At 47.2% G+C, this 17,500-nt stretch overlaps 1 protein-coding gene across 1 annotated transcript in view; it reads left to right on the forward strand.

Annotated features, from left to right (window-relative positions):
- lama5 (laminin, alpha 5) overlaps positions 1-17,500 on the forward strand; it is a 324,122-nt gene that overhangs the window by 151,439 nt on the left and 155,183 nt on the right. The window contains 10 exon segments of the mRNA XM_065005098.1: positions 2,829-2,963; positions 3,097-3,149; positions 3,267-3,366; positions 4,712-4,764; positions 6,021-6,126; positions 8,283-8,382; positions 9,912-10,068; positions 13,827-13,965; positions 16,803-16,945; positions 17,176-17,279. Coding sequence (XP_064861170.1) covers positions 2,829-2,963; positions 3,097-3,149; positions 3,267-3,366; positions 4,712-4,764; positions 6,021-6,126; positions 8,283-8,382; positions 9,912-10,068; positions 13,827-13,965; positions 16,803-16,945; positions 17,176-17,279 — 1,090 coding nt within the window.

Below are 17,500 nucleotides of genomic sequence, written 5' to 3' on the forward strand. Positions count from 1 at the left end.
TAGAGGCGGGAGGTAGCCTAAGTTGTTAGAGTGTAGAGGCGGCAGGTAGCCTAAGTTGTTAGAGTGTAGAGGCGGGAGGTAGCCTAAGTTGTTAGAGTGTAGAGGCGGGAGGTAGCCTAAGTTGTTAGAGTTGTTAGAGTGTAGGGCGGCAGGTAGCCTAAGTTGTTAGAGTGTAGAGGCGGGAGGTAGCCTAAGTTGTTAGAGTGTAGAGGCGGGAGGTAGCCTAGTTGTTAGAGTGTAGAGGCGGGAGGTAGCCTAAGTTGTTAGAGTGTAGAGGTAGGGAGGTAGCCTAAGTTGGTTAGAGTGTAGAGGCGGGAGGTAGCCTAAGTTGTTAGAGTGTAGAGGCGGGAGTTGTTAGAGTGTAGAGGCGGAGGTAGCCTAAGTTGTTAGAGTGTAGAGGCGGCAGGTAGCCTAAGTTGTTAGAGTGTAGGTAGCCTAGTTGTTAGAGTGTAGAGGCGGGAGGTAGCCTAAGTTGTTAGAGTGTAGAGGGTGGTTAGAGTGTGAGGCGGCAGAGGGTTAGAGTGTAGAGCGGCAGGTAGCCTAGTTGTTAGAGTGTAGAGGCGGCAGGTAGCCTAGTGGTTAGAGTGTAGAGGCGGGAGGTAGCCTAAGTTGTTAGAGTAGCCTAGTGGTTAGAGTGTTGAGGTGGCAGGTAGCCTAGTAGTTAGAGTTTAGGGGCAGGTAGCCTAGTGGTTAGAGTGTAGAGGTGGCAGGTAGCCTAGTGGTTAGAGTGTAGAGGCGGGAGGTAGCCTAGTGGTTAGAGTGTAGAGGTGGCAGGTAGCCTAGTGGTTAGAGTGTAGAGGCGGCAGGGTAGCCTAGTGGTTAGAGTGTAGAGGCGGCAGGGTAGCCTAGTGGTTAGAGTGTGGAGGTGGCAGGTAGCCTAGTGGTTAGAGTGTGGAGGCGGTAGCCTAGTGGTTAGAGTGTAGAGGCGGTAGCCTAGTGGTTAGAGTGTAGAGGTGGCAGGTAGCCTAGTGGTTAGAGTGTGGAGGTGGCAGGTAGCCTAGTGGTTAGAGTGTAGAGGCGGCAGGTAGCCTAGTGGTTAGAGTGTAGGGCGGCAGGTAGCCTAGTGGTTAGAGTGTAGAGGTGGCAGGTAGCCTAGTGGTTAGAGTGTAGAGGCGGCAGGTAGCCTAGTGGTTAGAGTGTAGAGGCGGTAGCCTAGTGGTTAGTCTAGTGGTGGTTAGAGTGTAGAGCGGCAGGTAGCCTAGTGGTTAGAGTGTTGAGGTGGCAGGTAGCCTAGTGGTTAGTGTAGTTAGAGTTTAGGGGCGGTAGGTAGCCTAGTGGTTAGAGTGTAGAGGTGGCAGGTAGCCTAGTGGTTAGAGTGTAGCAGGTAGTCGTGCAGGTAGCCTAGTGGTTAGAGTGTAGAGGTGGCAGGTAGCCTAAGTGGTTAGAGTGTAGAGGAGGCAGGTATCCTAAGTGGTTAGAGTGTAGAGGAGGCAGGTAGTCTAGTTGTTAGAGTGTAGAGGCAGGTAGCCTAAGTGGTTAGAGTGTAGAGGAGGCAGGTAGCCTAGTGGTTAGAGTGTAGAGGTGGCAGGTAGCCTAGTGGTTAGAGTGTAGAGGCGGCAGGGTAGCCTAGTGGTTAGAGTGTAGAGGCAGGTAGCCTAAGTGGTTAGAGTGTAGAGGTGGCAGGTAGCCTAGTGGTTAGAGTGTAGAGGTGGCAGGTAGCCTAGTGGTTAGAGTTTAGGGGCGGTAGGTAGCCTAGTGGTTAGAGTGTAGAGGTGGCAGGTAGCCTAGTGGTTAGAGTGTAGAGGTGGCAGGTAGCCTAGTGGTTAGAGTGTAGAGGTGGCAGGTAGCCTAGTGGTTAGAGTGTAGCGGCGGCAGGTAGCCTAGTGGTTAGAGTGTAGAGGTGGCAGGTAGCCTAAGTGGTTAGAGTGTAGAGGAGGCAGGTATCCTAAGTGGTTAGAGTGTAGAGGAGGCAGGTAGTCTAGTTGTTAGAGTGTAGAGGTAGGTAGCCTAAGTGGTTAGAGTGTAGAGGAGGCAGGTAGCCTAGTGGTTAGAGTGTAGAGGTGGCAGGTAGCCTAGTGGTTAGAGTGTAGAGGCGGCAGGGTAGCCTAGTGGTTAGAGTGTAGAGGCAGGTAGCCTAAGTGGTTAGAGTGTAGAGGTGGCAAGTAGCCTAGTGGTTAGAGTGTAGAGGTGGCAGGTAGCCTAGTGGTTAGAGTGTAGCGGCGGCAGGTAGCCTAGTGGTTAGAGTGTAGAGGTGGCAGGTATCCTAAGTGGTTAGAGTGTAGAGGAGGCAGGTAGTCTAGTTGTTAGAGTGTAGAGGCAGGTAGCCTAAGTGGTTAGAGTGTAGAGGAGGCAGGTAGCCTAGTGGTTAGAGTGTAGAGGTGGCAGGTAGCCTAGTGGTTAGAGTGTAGAGGCGGCAGGGTAGCCTAGGGGTTAGAGTGTAGAGGCAGGTAGCCTAAGTGGTTAGAGTGTAGAGGAGGCAGGTAGCCTAGTGGTTAGAGTGTAGAGGCAGGTAGCCTAAGTGGTTAGAGTGTAGAGGAGGCAGGTAGCCTAGTGGTTAGAGTGTAGAGGCAGGTAGCCTAAGTGGTTAGAGTGTAGAGGAGGCAGGTAGCCTAAGTGGTTAGAGCGTTGGGCCAGTAACCAAAAGATTGCTAAATCGAATCCCCCGAGCTGACAAGGTTAAAAATCTGTCATTCTGCCCCTGAACAAGGCAGTTAACCCACTGTTCCCCGGTAGGCCGTCATTGTAAATAAGAATTTGTTCATAACTGACTTGCCTAGTTAAATAAAGGTTCAATTTTTAAAAAGTATTCTGAATGTAGCTAAATGCTAGCTGGCTATCTCGCTCGACAGCTACTATGCTAATGTGTTCATATCTTTCTCCTCCCTCAGCTTGTCAGTGCTCAGCTGAGGGCTCCAGGTTCAGAAGCTGTGACCAGGTGAGTGGTCAGTGTACCTGTCTACCCAACGTCGTGGGTCAGAGGTGTAACACCTGCTCTGGAACCTACGGATTCCCTCTCTGCCAAGGTAAGACTAGAGTCCATCTTGATCTTAAACTTGATCTCAATCTTTCAAGTTCCAAGTTTCTACTTTATTGTCCCAGAGAGTTAAAGAGATGAAGAGATAAACTAAACTATGTGTTACTTTCTCCCCTGAACAGCTGGCACATGCAACCCAGCCGGCTCTGTGCAGAACGAGGTCCTCCCAACTGTTGTAAGTAGCTTACATCTACGGTTCGTTCGGTTTCTAATAAAATATGTTTTAACCAAATGCAACATATATTCTGTACTGTTGTTCATTGTTTAGTCATCTCTGCACATCTTTTAACAGGGTGCCTGTGAGTGTCGTCCTTACGTGGAGGGTGTGGCCTGTGACAGGTGTAAACCTCTGTTCTGGAACCTGTCACCTGACACCGTCTACAGATGTTCCAGTAAGAGACATCTGTACACTTCCTGTTTTATCAAAAAGGAGACATCTTTACACTTCCTGTTTTATCAAAAAGGAGACATCTTTACACTTCCTGTTTTATGAAAAAAGGAGACATCTGTACACTTCCTGTTTTATCAAAAAAGGAGACATCTGTACACTTCCTGTTTTATGAAAAAAGGAGACATCTGTACACTTCCTGTTTTATTGAAAGGAGACATCTTTACACTTCCTGTTTTATGAAAAAAGGAGACATCTGTACACTTCCTGTTTTATGAAAAAGGAGACATCTTTACACTTCCTGTTTTATTGAAAGGAGACATCTGTACACTTTCTGTTTTATCAAAAAGGAGACATCTGTACACTTCCTGTTTTATGAAAAAATGAGACATCTGTACACTTCCTGTTTTATCAAAAAGGAGACATCTGTACACTTCCTGTTTTATGAAAAAGGAGACATCTGTACACTTCCTGTTTTATTGAAAGGAAAAATCTGTACACTTCCTGTTTTATCAAAAAGGAGACATCTTTACACTTCCTGTTTTATCAAAAGGAGACATCTTTACACTTCCTGTTTTATCAAAAGGAGACATCTTTACACTTCCTGTTTTATCAAAAGGAGACATATTTGGCCTCCCGGGTGGCGCAGTGGTCTAGGGCACTGCATCGCAGTGCTAGTTGTGCCACCAGAGACTCTGGGTTCGTGCCCAGGCTCTGTCGCAGCCGGCCGCGACCGGGAGGTCCGTGGGGCGACGCACAATTGGCCTAGCGTCGTCCGGGTTAGGGAGGGTTTGGCCGGTAGGGATATCCTTGTCTCATCGCGCACCAGCGACTCCTGTGGCGGGCCGGGCGCAGTGCGCGCTAACCAGGTTGCCAGGTGCACGATGTTTCCTCCAACACATTGGTGCGGCTGGCTTCCGGGTTGGATGCGAGCGCTGTGTTAAGAAGCAGTGGGTTGTGTTTCGGAGGACGCGTGACTTTCGACCATCGTCTCTCACGAGCCCGTACGGGAGTTGTAGCGATGAGACAAGATAGTAATTACTAACAATTGGATACCACGAAATTGGGGACAAAAGGGGGTCAAATGTTTTTTTTAAAGGAGACATATGTACTCTTCCTGTTTTATCAAAAGAAGACATCTTTACACTTCCTGTTTTATCAAAAGGAGACATTGTGCTTGTTATTGTGAATCATTTCTGTTGCAGACTTTGGGTTGACCTGTTTCAAACGTGAGAAATTCCGTTTGGGTAGCAGTAGATTCTACTACTTCCTATACTACTTTCTATACTACTTCCTGAAGTGAATGACAAAAATTCATTGTATTTTCTGTGTGTTCCTCCTTCTCCCAGACTGTGAATGCAACGTTGAAGGGACTGTGGCTGCTGTAGCAGAGTGTGCTCAGGTGAAAATATATATTTTTTCTCAACGATTCAACTGATTTAGTTGACATGAAGCATCCATTAATACTGGCTAGCTACAGTAGAGTTCTGTCACGGTACAGATGGAACATATTAGACCAGTAATACTGGCTAGCTACAGTAGAGTTCTGTCACGGTACAGATGGAACATATTAGACCAGTAATACTGGCTAGCTACAGTAGAGTTCTGTCACGCTACAGATGGAACATACAGATATTAGACCAGTAATACTGGCTAGCTACAGTAGAGTTCTGTCACGCTACAGATGGAACATATTAGACCAGTAATACTGGCTAGCTACAGTAGAGTTCTGTCACGGTACAGATGGAACATATTAGACCAGTAATACTGGCTAGCTACAGTAGAGTTCTGTCACGCTACAGATGGAACATACAGATATTAGACCAGTAATACTGGCTAGCTACAGTAGAGTTCTGTCACGCTACAGATGGAACATATTAGACCAGTAATACTGGCTAGCTACATTAGAGATCTGTCACGCTACAGATGGAACATACAGTTCAGTTAGACCAGTAATACTGGCTAGCTACAGTAGAGTTCTGTCACGGTACAGATGGAACATATTAGACCAGTAATACTGGCTAGCTACAGTAGAGTTCTGTCACGCTACAGATGGAACACACAGTTCAGTTAGACCAGTAATACTGGCTAGCTACAGTAGAGTTCTGTCACGCTACAGATGGAACACAGTTCAGTTAGACCAGTAATACTGGCTAGCTACAGTAGAGTTCTGTCACGCTACAGATGGAACACACAATTCATTTAGACCAGTAATACTGGCTAGCTACAGTAGAGTTCTGTCACGCTACAGATGGAACACACAATTCATTTAGACCAGTAATACTGGCTAGCTACAGTAGAGTTCTGTCACGCTACAGATGGAACATATTAGACCAGTAATACTGGCTAGCTACAGTAGAGTTCTGTCACGCTACAGATGGAACATATTAGACCAGTAATACTGGCTAGCTACAGTAGAGTTCTGTCACGCTACAGATGGAACACACAATTCAATTAAACCAGTAATACTGGCTAGCTACAGTAGAGTTCTGTCACGCTACAGATGGAACACACAATTCAATTAAACCAGTAATACTGGCTAGCTACAGTAGAGTTCTGTCACGGTACAGATGGAACACACAGTTCAATTAGACCACTACTTGTTTCAATTCAACGGATCTTTAAAAGTTGTTGTCTTTTCTTCTCGGGCTCCTTCAGAACAACGGCCAATGTCACTGTAAACCCAACGTGTGCAGTGGCACCTGCTCAGTGTGTAAAGACGGATACTTCAACCTGCAGAGTAGCAGCTTCTTCGGTTGTCAAGGTAACCCTTTCCACTACTGTCCCACCAACTGAATGTTGCTCTGTCCAGAGGACCCCTGAAGTACCCCCTCTTGTACAATCTACCAGTAGGCCTATGGTCTCATGAGTCTTCTCTAGTACCCCCTGTGGATAGGCCAAGTACCCCCAGGGATCCTAGTACCCCTGTGAATAGGCCAAGTACCCCCAGGGATCCTAGTATCCCCTGTGGATAGGCTAGGTACCCCTAGGGATCCTAGTACCCCCTGTGGATAGGCTAGGTACCCCCAGGGATCCTAGTACCCCCTGTGGATAGGCTAGGTACCCACAGGGATCCTAGTACCCCGTGTGAATAGGCTAGGTACCCCCAGGGATCCTAGTACCCCCTGTGGATAGGCAAGGTAACCCCAGGGATCCTAGTACCCCCTGTGGATAGGCTAGGTACCCCCAGGGATCCTAGTACCCCCTGTGGATAGGCTAGGTTACCCACAGGGATCATAGTACCCCCTGTGGATAGGCAAGGTAACCCCAGGGATCCTAGTACCCCCTGTGGATAGGCTAGGTACCCACAGGGATCCTAGTACCCCCTGTGAATAGGCTAGGTACCCCCAGGGATCCTAGTACCCCCTGTGGATAGGCAAGGTAACCCCAGGGATCATAGTACCCCCTGTGGATAGGCTAGGTACCCCCAGGGATCCTAGTACCCCCTGTGGATAGGCTAGGTTACTCACAGGGATCCTAGTACCCCCTGTGAATAGGCTAGGTACCCCCAGGGATCCTAGTACCCCCTGTGGATAGGCTAGGTTACCCACGGGGATCATAGTACCCCCTGTGGATAGGCAAGGTAACCCCAGGGATCCTAGTACCCCCTGTGGATAGGCTAGGTACCCACAGGGATCCTAGTAGCCCCTGTGAATAGGCTAGGTACCCCCAGGGATCCTAGTACCCCCTGTGGATAGGCTAGGTTACCCCCAGGGATCATAGTACCCCCTGTGGATAGGCTAGGTACCCCCAGGGATCCTAGTACCCCCTGTGGATAGGCAAGGTACCCCCAGGGATCCTAGTACCCCCTGTGGATAGGCTAGGTTACCCCCAGGGATCCTAGTACCCCCTGTGGATAGGCTAGGTTACCCACAGGGATCCTAGTACCCCCTGTGGATAGGCAAGGTAACCCCAGGGATCCTAGTACCCCCTGTGGATAGGCTAGGTTACCCACAGGGATCCTAGTACCCCCTGTGAATAGGCAAGGTAACCCCAGGGGTTCAAGGAACCCAGGGGTCCTAGTACCGCTCGCCAACCCAACATCTTAACCATTAGATCAAGAGGACATCCTCATGGTTCGGGGGCAAAAGTTGGGCTTTACATGTCTCAAGCAGAGATACCTCGAGAGGGCGAATTCCAAATCTCCTCTGTTACAATAACACCAGTCTGGTGTACTATAATTTTTTTAAAATAAATTATAAAGGTTGTACATCAGTATATCAGGTCCTCTAGATGTGTTGGTGTGTGTGTTGCAGGTTGTACTCCAGTATATCTAGATGTGTTGGTGTGTGTGTTGCAGGTTGTACTCCAGTATATCTAGATGTGTTGGTGTGTGTGTTGCAGGTTGTACTCCAGTATATCTAGATGTGTTGGTGTGTGTGTTGCAGGTTGTACAGCAGTATATCATGATCTCTAGATGTGTTGGTGTGTGTGTTGCAGGTTGTACAGCAGTATATCATGATCTCTAGATGTGTTGGTGTGTGTGTTGCAGGTTGTACAGCAGTATATCAGGTCCTCTAGATGTGTTGGTGTGTGTGTTGCAGGTTGTACTCCAGTATATCATGATCTCTAGATGTGTTGGTGTGTGTGTTGCAGGTTGTACTGCAGTATATCTAGATGTGTTGGTGTGTGTGTTGCAGGCTGTACTCCAGTATATCTAGATGTGTTGGTGTGTGTGTTGCAGGCTGTACTCCAGTATATCTAGATGTGTTGGTGTGTGTGTTGCAGGCTGTACTCCAGTATATCTAGATGTGTTGGTGTGTGTGTTGCAGGTTGTACAGCAGTATATCAGGTCCTCTAGATGTGTTGGTGTGTGTGTTGCAGGTTGTACTCCAGTATATCATGATCTCTAGATGTGTTGGTGTGTGTGTTGCAGGTTGTACTCCAGTATATCTAGATGTGTTGGTGTGTGTGTTGCAGGCTGTCAGTGTGACATTGGAGGATCAGTGGGTCAGTCCTGTGGGGAGAGGACCGGGAGATGTCGTTGCAGACCCAACGTGGAGGGATCCAAGTGTAACAGGTGACTGAAAAAATGGGTGTGAAAACGTTCCGTTTACATCACAGATAGAAAAAAGAAGAAGAGTCCCATTGTCATTTCCTGATCACTTTTTTTCCCGGAGGCTTTATTAACCCCCGAGAAACATACGATACCCAATAGGAGGCTTTATTAACCCCCGAGAAACATACGATACCCAATAGGAGGCTTTATTAACCCCCGAGAAACATACGATACCCAATAGGAGGCTTTATTAACCCCCGAGAAACATACGATACCCAATAGGAGGCTTTATTAACCCCCGAGAAACATACGATACCCAATAGGAGGCTTTATTAACCCCCGAGAAACATACGATACCCAATAGGAGGCTTTATTAACCCCCGAGAAACATACGATACCCAATAGGAGGCTTTATTAACCCCCGAGAAACATACGATACCCAATAGGAGGCTTTATTAACCCCGAGAAACATACGATACCCAATAGGAGGCTTTATTAACCCCCCGAGAAACATACGATACCCAATAGGAGGCTTTATTAACCCCGAGAAACATACGATACCCAATAGGAGGCTTTATTAACCCCGAGAAACATACGATACCCAATAGGAGGCTTTATTAACCCCGAGAAACATACGATACCCAATAGGAGGCTTTATTAACACCCGAGAAACATACGATACCCAATAGGAGGCTTTATTAACCCCGAGAAACATACGATACCCAATAGGAGGCTTTATTAACCCCGAGAAACATACGATACCCAATAGGAGGCTTTATTAACCCCGAGAAACATACGATACCCAATAGGAGGCTTTATTAACCCCGAGAAACATACGATACCCAATAGGAGGCTTTATTAACCCCGAGAAACATACGATACCCAATAGGAGGCTTTATTAACCCCGAGAAACATACGATACCCAATAGGAGGCTTTATTAACCCCGAGAAACATACGATACCCAATAGGAGGCTTTATTAACCCCGAGAAACATACGATACCCAATAGGAGGCTTTATTAACCCCGAGAAACATACGATACCCAATAGGAGGCTTTATTAACCCCGAGAAACATACGATACCCAATAGGAGGCTTTATTAACCCCGAGAAACATACGATACCCAATAGGAGGCTTTATTAACCCCCGAGAAACATACGATACCCAATAGGAGGCTTTATTAACCCCCGAGAAACATACGATACCCAATAGGAGGCTTTATTAACCCCCGAGAAACATACGATACCCAATAGGAGGCTTTATTAACCCCCGAGAAACATACGATACCCAATAGGAGGCTTTATTAACCCCCGAGAAACATACGATACCCAATAGGAGGCTTTATTAACCCCCGAGAAACATACGATACCCAATAGGAGGCTTTATTAACCCCCGAGAAACATACGATACCCAATAGGAGGCTTTATTAACCCCCGAGAAACATACGATACCCAATAGGAGGCTTTCTATTTTCATTTACTGAAAATATTATTTTAAACGTAAATTATTATTATTTTTTTTTTAAACCAGCATTCCGTCTCTCCTTTCAAGGCCTCGACCAGACCACTACTTTCCAGACCTGCACCACCTGAAGTTTGAGATAGAGGAGGGTACCATGCTGGACGGGCGACCGGTGCGCTTCGGCTACAACCCCTTGGAGTTTGAAGGGTTCAGCTGGAGAGGGTACGCTCAGATGTCCTCCATTCAGGTGAGTCCTCTATACCACATGTATATTAATACCTAGTACATATAGCCTATATCTCTGTGGCTCTGTCCTCCATTCAGGTGAGTCCTCTATACCACATGTATATTAATACCTAGTACATATAGCCTATATCTCTGTGGCTCAGATGTACTCCATTCAGGTGAGTCCTCTATACCACATGTATATTAATACCTAGTACATATAGCCTATATCTCTGTGGCTCAGATGTCCTCCATTCAGGTGATTCCTCTATACCACATGTATATTAATACCTAGTACATATAGCCTATATCTCTGTGGCTCAGATGTACTCCATTCAGGTGAGTCCTCTATACCACATGTATATTAATACCTAGTACATATAGCCTATATCTCTGTGGCTCTGTCCTCCATTCAGGTGAGTCCTCTATACCACATGTATATTAATACCTAGTACATATAGCCTATATCTCTGTGGCTCTGTCCTCCATTCAGGTGAGTCCTCTATACCACATGTATATTAATACCTAGTACATATAGCCTATATCTCTGTGGCTCTGTCCTCCATTCAGGTGAGTCCTCTATACCACATGTATATTAATACCTAGTACATATAGCCTATATCTCTGTGGCTCAGATGTCCTCCATTCAGGTGAGTCCTCTATACCACATGTATATTAATACCTAGTACATATAGCCTATATCTCTGTGGCTCTGTCCTCCATTCAGGTGAGTCCTCTATACCACATGTATATTAATACCTAGTACATATAGCCTATATCTCTGTGGCTCTGTCCTCCATTCAGGTGAGTCCTCTATACCACATGTATATTAATACCTAGTACATATAGCCTATATCTCTGTGGCTCAGATGTACTCCATTCAGGTGAGTCCTCTATACCACATGTATATTAATACCTAGTACATATAGCCTATATCTCTGTGGCTCAGATGTACTCCATTCAGGTGAGTCCTCTATACCACATGTATATTAATACCTAGTACATATAGCCTATATCTCTGTGGCTCAGATGTCCTCCATTCAGGTGATTAGATCTCACACACAGCTGTTATTATATTTTTCAAACGATGTGTCGTTTTATTTGTTAGTAGTAGTAACTGAATTCTATGTTACCATAGACAATCCTCTCTGTGTGTTCTCTGTTATATTCATGACTAAGGAATTGTCTTCACTACAACATGTGCTCAATTCTGCGGTCAACTTCAAACCTCAGTCATTCTAACCCCCTTTTTGCATTTGCAACCATAACTTATTCTCCTGAATTAAGTCTCAAGGTTCAATAGGTCGACGTTTTAGGTATAGTGTCCCTGTAGTATAGCTTTAGTAGGACAGCTTGCTTTATGCTTGGGTGATTGATGACGGAAGCTAGCGTGTTTGCATTGTGGTGCTCCCTGTGTGTTTTGTGGAGTGGGCGGGAGAGGTGTGTGCAAAGCCTGTTTTAACATGGGCAGCGCCATTGAAGGCTATCACCATTTATGGTCAACTGGGTGGGACTTCCTGTGGGTTCAGTAGGAATCCCACCGGAGGGATCAGCCAATGAATTATACTCCTTAGAAAAACATCCCAGGGCCTCCGGTTTTGCGAACCCTGGTCTGTAGGCATCACTACAGACCAGGGTTCGATCCCAGGCTGTATCACAGCGGTCTAATGCATTGCGTCGCAGTATTGAGGCGTCACTACAGACCAGGGTTCGATCCCAGGCTGTATCACAGCGGTCTAAGGCACTGCGTCGCAGTATTGAGGCGTCACTACAGACCAGGGTTCGATCCCAGGCTGTATCACAGCTGTCTAAGGCACTGCGTCGCAGTATTGAGGCGTCACTACAGACCAGGGTTCGATCCCAGGCTGTATCACAGCGGTCTAAGGCATTGCGTCGCAGTATTGAGGCGTCACTACAGACCAGGGTTCGATCCCAGGCTGTATCACAGCGGTCTAAGGCATTGCGTCGCAGTATTGAGGCGTCACTACAGACCAGGGTTCGATCCCAGGCTGTATCACAGCGGTCTAAGGCACTGCGTCGCAGTATTGAGGCGTCACTACAGACCAGGGTTCGATCCCAGGCTGTATCACAGCGGTCTAAGGCACTGCGTCGCAGTATTGAGGCGTCACTACAGACCAGGGTTCGATCCCAGGCTGTATCACAGCGGTCTAAGGCATTGCGTCGCAGTATTCAGGCGTCACTACAGACCAGGGTTCGATCCCAGGCTGTATCACAGCGGTCTAAGGCACTGCATCGCAGTATTGAGGCGTCACTACACTAAGGAGTGGTGGTGGTGTGGTATTAAGGAGTGGTGCTGGTGGTGTGGTATTAAGGAGTGGTGTTGGTGGTGTGGTATTAAGGAGTGGTGCTGGTGGTGTGGTATTAAGGAGTGGTGCTGGTGGTGTGGTATTAAGGAGTGGTGCTGGTGGTGTGGTATTAAGGAGTGTTGGTGGTGTGGTATTAAGGAGTGGTGGTGGTGTGGTATTAAGGAGTGGTGCTGGTGGTGGTATTAAGGAGTGGTGCTGGTGGTGTGGTATTAAGGAGTGGTGCTGGTGGTGTGGTATTAAGGAGTGGTGCTGGTGGTGGTATTAAGGAGTGGTGCTGGTTGTGTGGTATTAAGGAGTGGTGCTGATGGTGTGGTATTAAGGAGTGGTGTTGGTGGTGTGGTATTAAGGAGTGGTGTTGGTGGTGTGGTATTAAGGAGTGGTGCTGGTGGTGTGGTATTAAGGAGTGGTGTTGGTGGTGTGGTATTAAGGAGTGGTGCTGGTGTGGTATTAAGGAGTGGTGCTGGTGTGGTATTAAGGAGTGGTGTTGGTGGTGTGGTATTAAGGAGTGGTGCTGGTGGTGGTATTAAGGAGTGGTGCTGGTGGTGTGGTATTAAGGAGTGTTGGTGGTGTGGTATTAAGGAGTGGTGTTGGTGGTGTGGTATTAAGGAGTGGTGCTGGTGTGGTATTAAGGAGTGGTGCTGGTGGTGTGGTATTAAGGAGTGGTGGTGCTGGTGTGGTATTAAGGAGTGGTGTTGGTGTGGTATTAAGGTGTGGTGTTGGTGGTGTGGTATTAAGGAGTGGTGTTGGTGGTGTGGTATTAAGGAGTGGTGTTGGTGGTGTGGTATTAAGGAGTGGTGTTGGTGGTGTGGTATTAAGGAGTGGTGGTGGTGGTGTTGTATTAACTAGTGGTTTGCTTTCTTCCCTCTCTATCCCTTCGTTTTGCCCTCTCCCCTCTCCTCTCCCTCCTTCCTCCCTACCCTCTCCCCTCTCCTCACCCTCCCTACCCTCTTCTTACTCCCCTCTTCCCTCCCTCCCCTTTCTCCCCTCCCTCCCCTCCCTCCCCTCTCTCCCCTCTCTCCCCTCTCTCCCCTCCCCTCCTCCCCACCCTCTCCCCTCTCCTCACCCTCCCTACCCACTTCTTACTCCCCTCTCCCCTCCCTCCCCTCCCCTCTCTCCTCTCCCTCCCCACCCTCTCCCCTCCTCCCCACCCTCTCCCCTCTCTTCACCCTCCCTACCCTCTTCTTACTCCCCTCTCCCCTCCCTCTCCTCCTCCCCACCCTCTCCCCTCCCTCCCCTCCTCACCTCCCTCCTCTCCTCCCCACCCTCTCCCCTCTCCTCACCCTCCCTACCCTCTCCCCTCCCTCCCCACCCTCTCCCCTCTCCTCACCCTCCCTACCCTCTCCCCTCCCTCCCCACCCTCTCCCCTCTCCCCTCCCTCCCTACCCTCTCCCCTCCCTCCTCTCCATCTCTTGTCCTCCTCCCTGCCCCCCACCCCTACGTGTCATCCCCCCAGTCCAAGGTGGTGGTTCAAGTCTCGGTCAGCTCTCCGGACCTGTTTCAGATAGTCTTGCGCTACGTGAATCGGGGTGGCCTGGACATGAGGGGCAGGGTGTCCGTCCTGGAAGACGGGAAGAACTTCATGTGCGGTAACTGTAAGTGTAAGACTCTGTACTATCCTACGCTTAGTGCACTATATAGGGAAAAGGTCCAGCCTTCCTCTCCCCAGCCTCTCCTCCTCTTTCTCTTCCAATTATGCTGCTCTCCTTTCGCTCCTCCTCCCCTCGCTCTCTTCTCCTCATGGATGGTCATAGTGGCCTCTCCCAGAGGCAGCTGGTGATTGGTTGGTATTGGCATGTAGAGGCAGGGTTTAGAGCTGGCTGTGGGTGAACTTCCTGTCGCGGTTCAAGGGTTTCTGAGAAACTGAAAATCCTGACCTCTGACCCCTCAACCACCCAACCCCCATAGTCCTCTAACCTCCTATACTATCTCAGGTTTTTTTTTTTACTTCGACCTTATCATTTGCTATACCTCTTTCCCCTCCTCTTCCTCCCGCTCCTCCTCCCCCTCCTCTTCCTCCTCCTCCTTCCTCCTCCTCATCCTCATCCTCCTTCACCTCTACTCCCCCTCCTCCTCCTCTTCATCCTCCCCTCCTCCTCCTCTTCCCCTTCCCCCTCCTCTTCCTCTCCCTCCTCCTCCACCTCTACTCCCTCTCCTCCTCCTCTTCCTCCTCCTCCTCCACCTCTACTCCTCTTCCTCCTCCACCTCTACTCCTCTTCCTCCTCCTCCTCCCCCACTTCCCCCTCCTCTTCCTCTTCCTCCTCCTACAGTACTGTATTTACTGAGTGGATTTACAGTACTGTATTTACTGAGTGTGGATCTACAGTACTGTATTTACTGAGTGGATCTACAGTACTGTATTTACTGAGTGGATCTACAGTACTGTATTTACTGAGTGGATCTACAGTACTGTATTTAATGAGTGGATCTACAGTACTGTATTTACTGAGTGGATCTACAGTACTGTATTTACTGAGTGGATCTACAGTACTGTATTTACTGAGTGGATCTACAGTACTGTATTTACTGAGTGGATCTACAGTACTGTATTTACTGAGTGTGGATCTACAGTACTGTATTTACTGAGTGGATCTACAGTACTGTATTTACTGAGTGGATCTACAGTACTGTATTTACTGAGTGTGGATCTACAGTACTGTATTTACTGAGTGGATCTACAGTACTGTATTTACTGAGTGGATCTACAGTACTGTATTTACTGAGTGTGGATCTACAGTACTGTATTTACTGAGTGGATCTACAGTACTGTATTTACTGAGTGTGGATCTACAGTACTGTATTTACTGAGTGGATCTACAGTACTGTATTTACTGAGTGGATCTACAGTACTGTATTTACTGAGTGGATCTACAGTACTGTATTTACTGAGTGGATCTACAGTACTGTATTTACTGAGTGGATCTACAGTACTGTATTTACTGAGTGGATCTACAGTACTGTATTTACTGAGTGGATCTACAGTACTGTATTTACTGAGTGGATCTACAGTACTGTATTTACTGAGTGGATCTACAGTACTGTATTTACTGAGTGGATCTACAGTACTGTATTTACTGAGTGTGGATCTACAGTACTGTATTTACTGAGTGGATCTACAGTACTGTATTTACTGAGTGGATCTACAGTACTGTATTTACTGAGTGTGGATCTACAGTACTGTATTTACTGAGTGGATCTACAGTACTGTATTTACTGAGTGGATCTACAGTACTGTATTTACTGAGTGTGGATCTACAGTACTGTATTTACTGAGTGGATCTACAGTACTGTATTTACTGAGTGTGGATCTACAGTACTGTATTTACTGAGTGGATCTACAGTACTGTATTTACTGAGTGTGGATCTACAGTACTGTATTTACTGAGTGGATCTACAGTACTGTATTTACTGAGTGGATCTACAGTACTGTATTTACTGAGTGGATCTACAGTACTGTATTTACTGAGTGTGGATCTACAGTACTGTATTTACTGAGTGGATCTACAGTACTGTATTTACTGAGTGGATCTACAGTACTGTATTTACTGAGTGGATCTACAGTACTGTATTTACTGAGTGGATCTACAGTACTGTATTTACTGAGTGGATCTACAGTACTGTATTTACTGAGTGTGGATCTACAGTACTGTATTTACTGAGTGGATCTACAGTACTGTATTTACTGAGTGGATCTACAGTACTGTATTTACTGAGTGTGGATCTACAGTACTGTATTTACTGAGTGGATCTACAGTACTGTATTTACTGAGTGGATCTACAGTACTGTATTTACTGAGTGGATCTACAGTACTGTATTTACTGAGTGTGGATCTACAGTACTGTATTTACTGAGTGTGGATCTACAGTACTGTATTTACTGAGTGGATCTACAGTACTGTATTTACTGTATTTACTTCATGCTCTCTTGATAAGTCTACAGATTTTCCTATTCTCTAATAAACCACTCCATATAAGGAGTTCCCTCGGAGGAAATATAAAGTGATTTGATTTTAATGTAATTTAATTGAATTCATCTCTGCGTCTGGACCTCACTCAACCTCTCTCTGTCTCTCTCTCTCTCTCCCCCTCTCTCTCTCTCTGTCTCTCTCTCTCTCTCTGTCTATCTCTCTGTCTCTCTCTCTCTCTCTCTCCCTCTTTCTGTCTCTCTTTCTCTCTCTCTCTGCCTCTCTCTCTTTCTGTCTCTCTCTCTCTCTGCCTCTCTCTCTGTCTCTCTCTTTCTGTCTCTCTCTCTCTTTCTGTCTCTCTCTCTGTCTCTCTCTCTTTCTGTCTCTCTCACTCTGTCTCTCTCTCACTCTGTCTCTCTCTCTTTCTGTCTCTCTCTATCTGTCTCTCTCTCTCTGTCTCTCTCTCTTTCTGTCTCTCTCTCTGTCTCTGTCTCTCTCTCTCCGTCTCTCCTTCTCCTCTCTCCTAGGCTCAGAACAGTCCAAACAGATCGTGTTTGCCCCCAGCTCAGAACCTACCTTCGTCACCGTGCCCCAGAATAACTTTGTGGAGCCGTTTGTTCTGAACCCTGGTACCTGGACCGTGGTCATTGAGGCCGAGGGCATACTGCTGGTGAGAACCGTGTGTATGTTATATACTGTATGTGTTGCAGCCAGCAGAACCATAGTCCATTTATGTTAGAACGTTTGAATCGTTTTTTTCCCATTAGAGACAGAAAGGTTTATTCCCCCCCCCCCCCCCCCCTGTGTCTCCGTGACGGTCAATTTAACACGCCATAATGATGTATGGGATTTAAATGGAGGTGTGTGGTAAGCCTTCGTTAATAACATCCTGTTGTACAGGACTACCTGGTGCTCCTGCCCAGTGCGTTCTATGAGGCCCCCGTGCTGCAGACCAAAGTGACTGAGCCGTGTTCCTACGCCCCGGCGCCAGGTGCCGGCCATAAGTAAGTGGTTGACGTGGACGTTGGCTTCTTCCCTCTGTAGAAATACTTATAAGGAGATTACTTTTCCCAGTCGAGGCTCACTCTTGAATGACGCAAAGATAAATGATTGATTAAATATTGCTGTTAGATACACTGTGTAATTGGATCTTGTGGTATTACTAAAGTAGAACTAACCTGTCTCTCTGTGTCTCTCCTGATAGCTGTCTGATAAACTACCTGTC

The sequence above is a fragment of the Oncorhynchus nerka genome, linkage group LG20 (genome assembly GCF_034236695.1).
Source record: "Oncorhynchus nerka isolate Pitt River linkage group LG20, Oner_Uvic_2.0, whole genome shotgun sequence".
NCBI lineage: Eukaryota > Metazoa > Chordata > Actinopteri > Salmoniformes > Salmonidae > Oncorhynchus > Oncorhynchus nerka.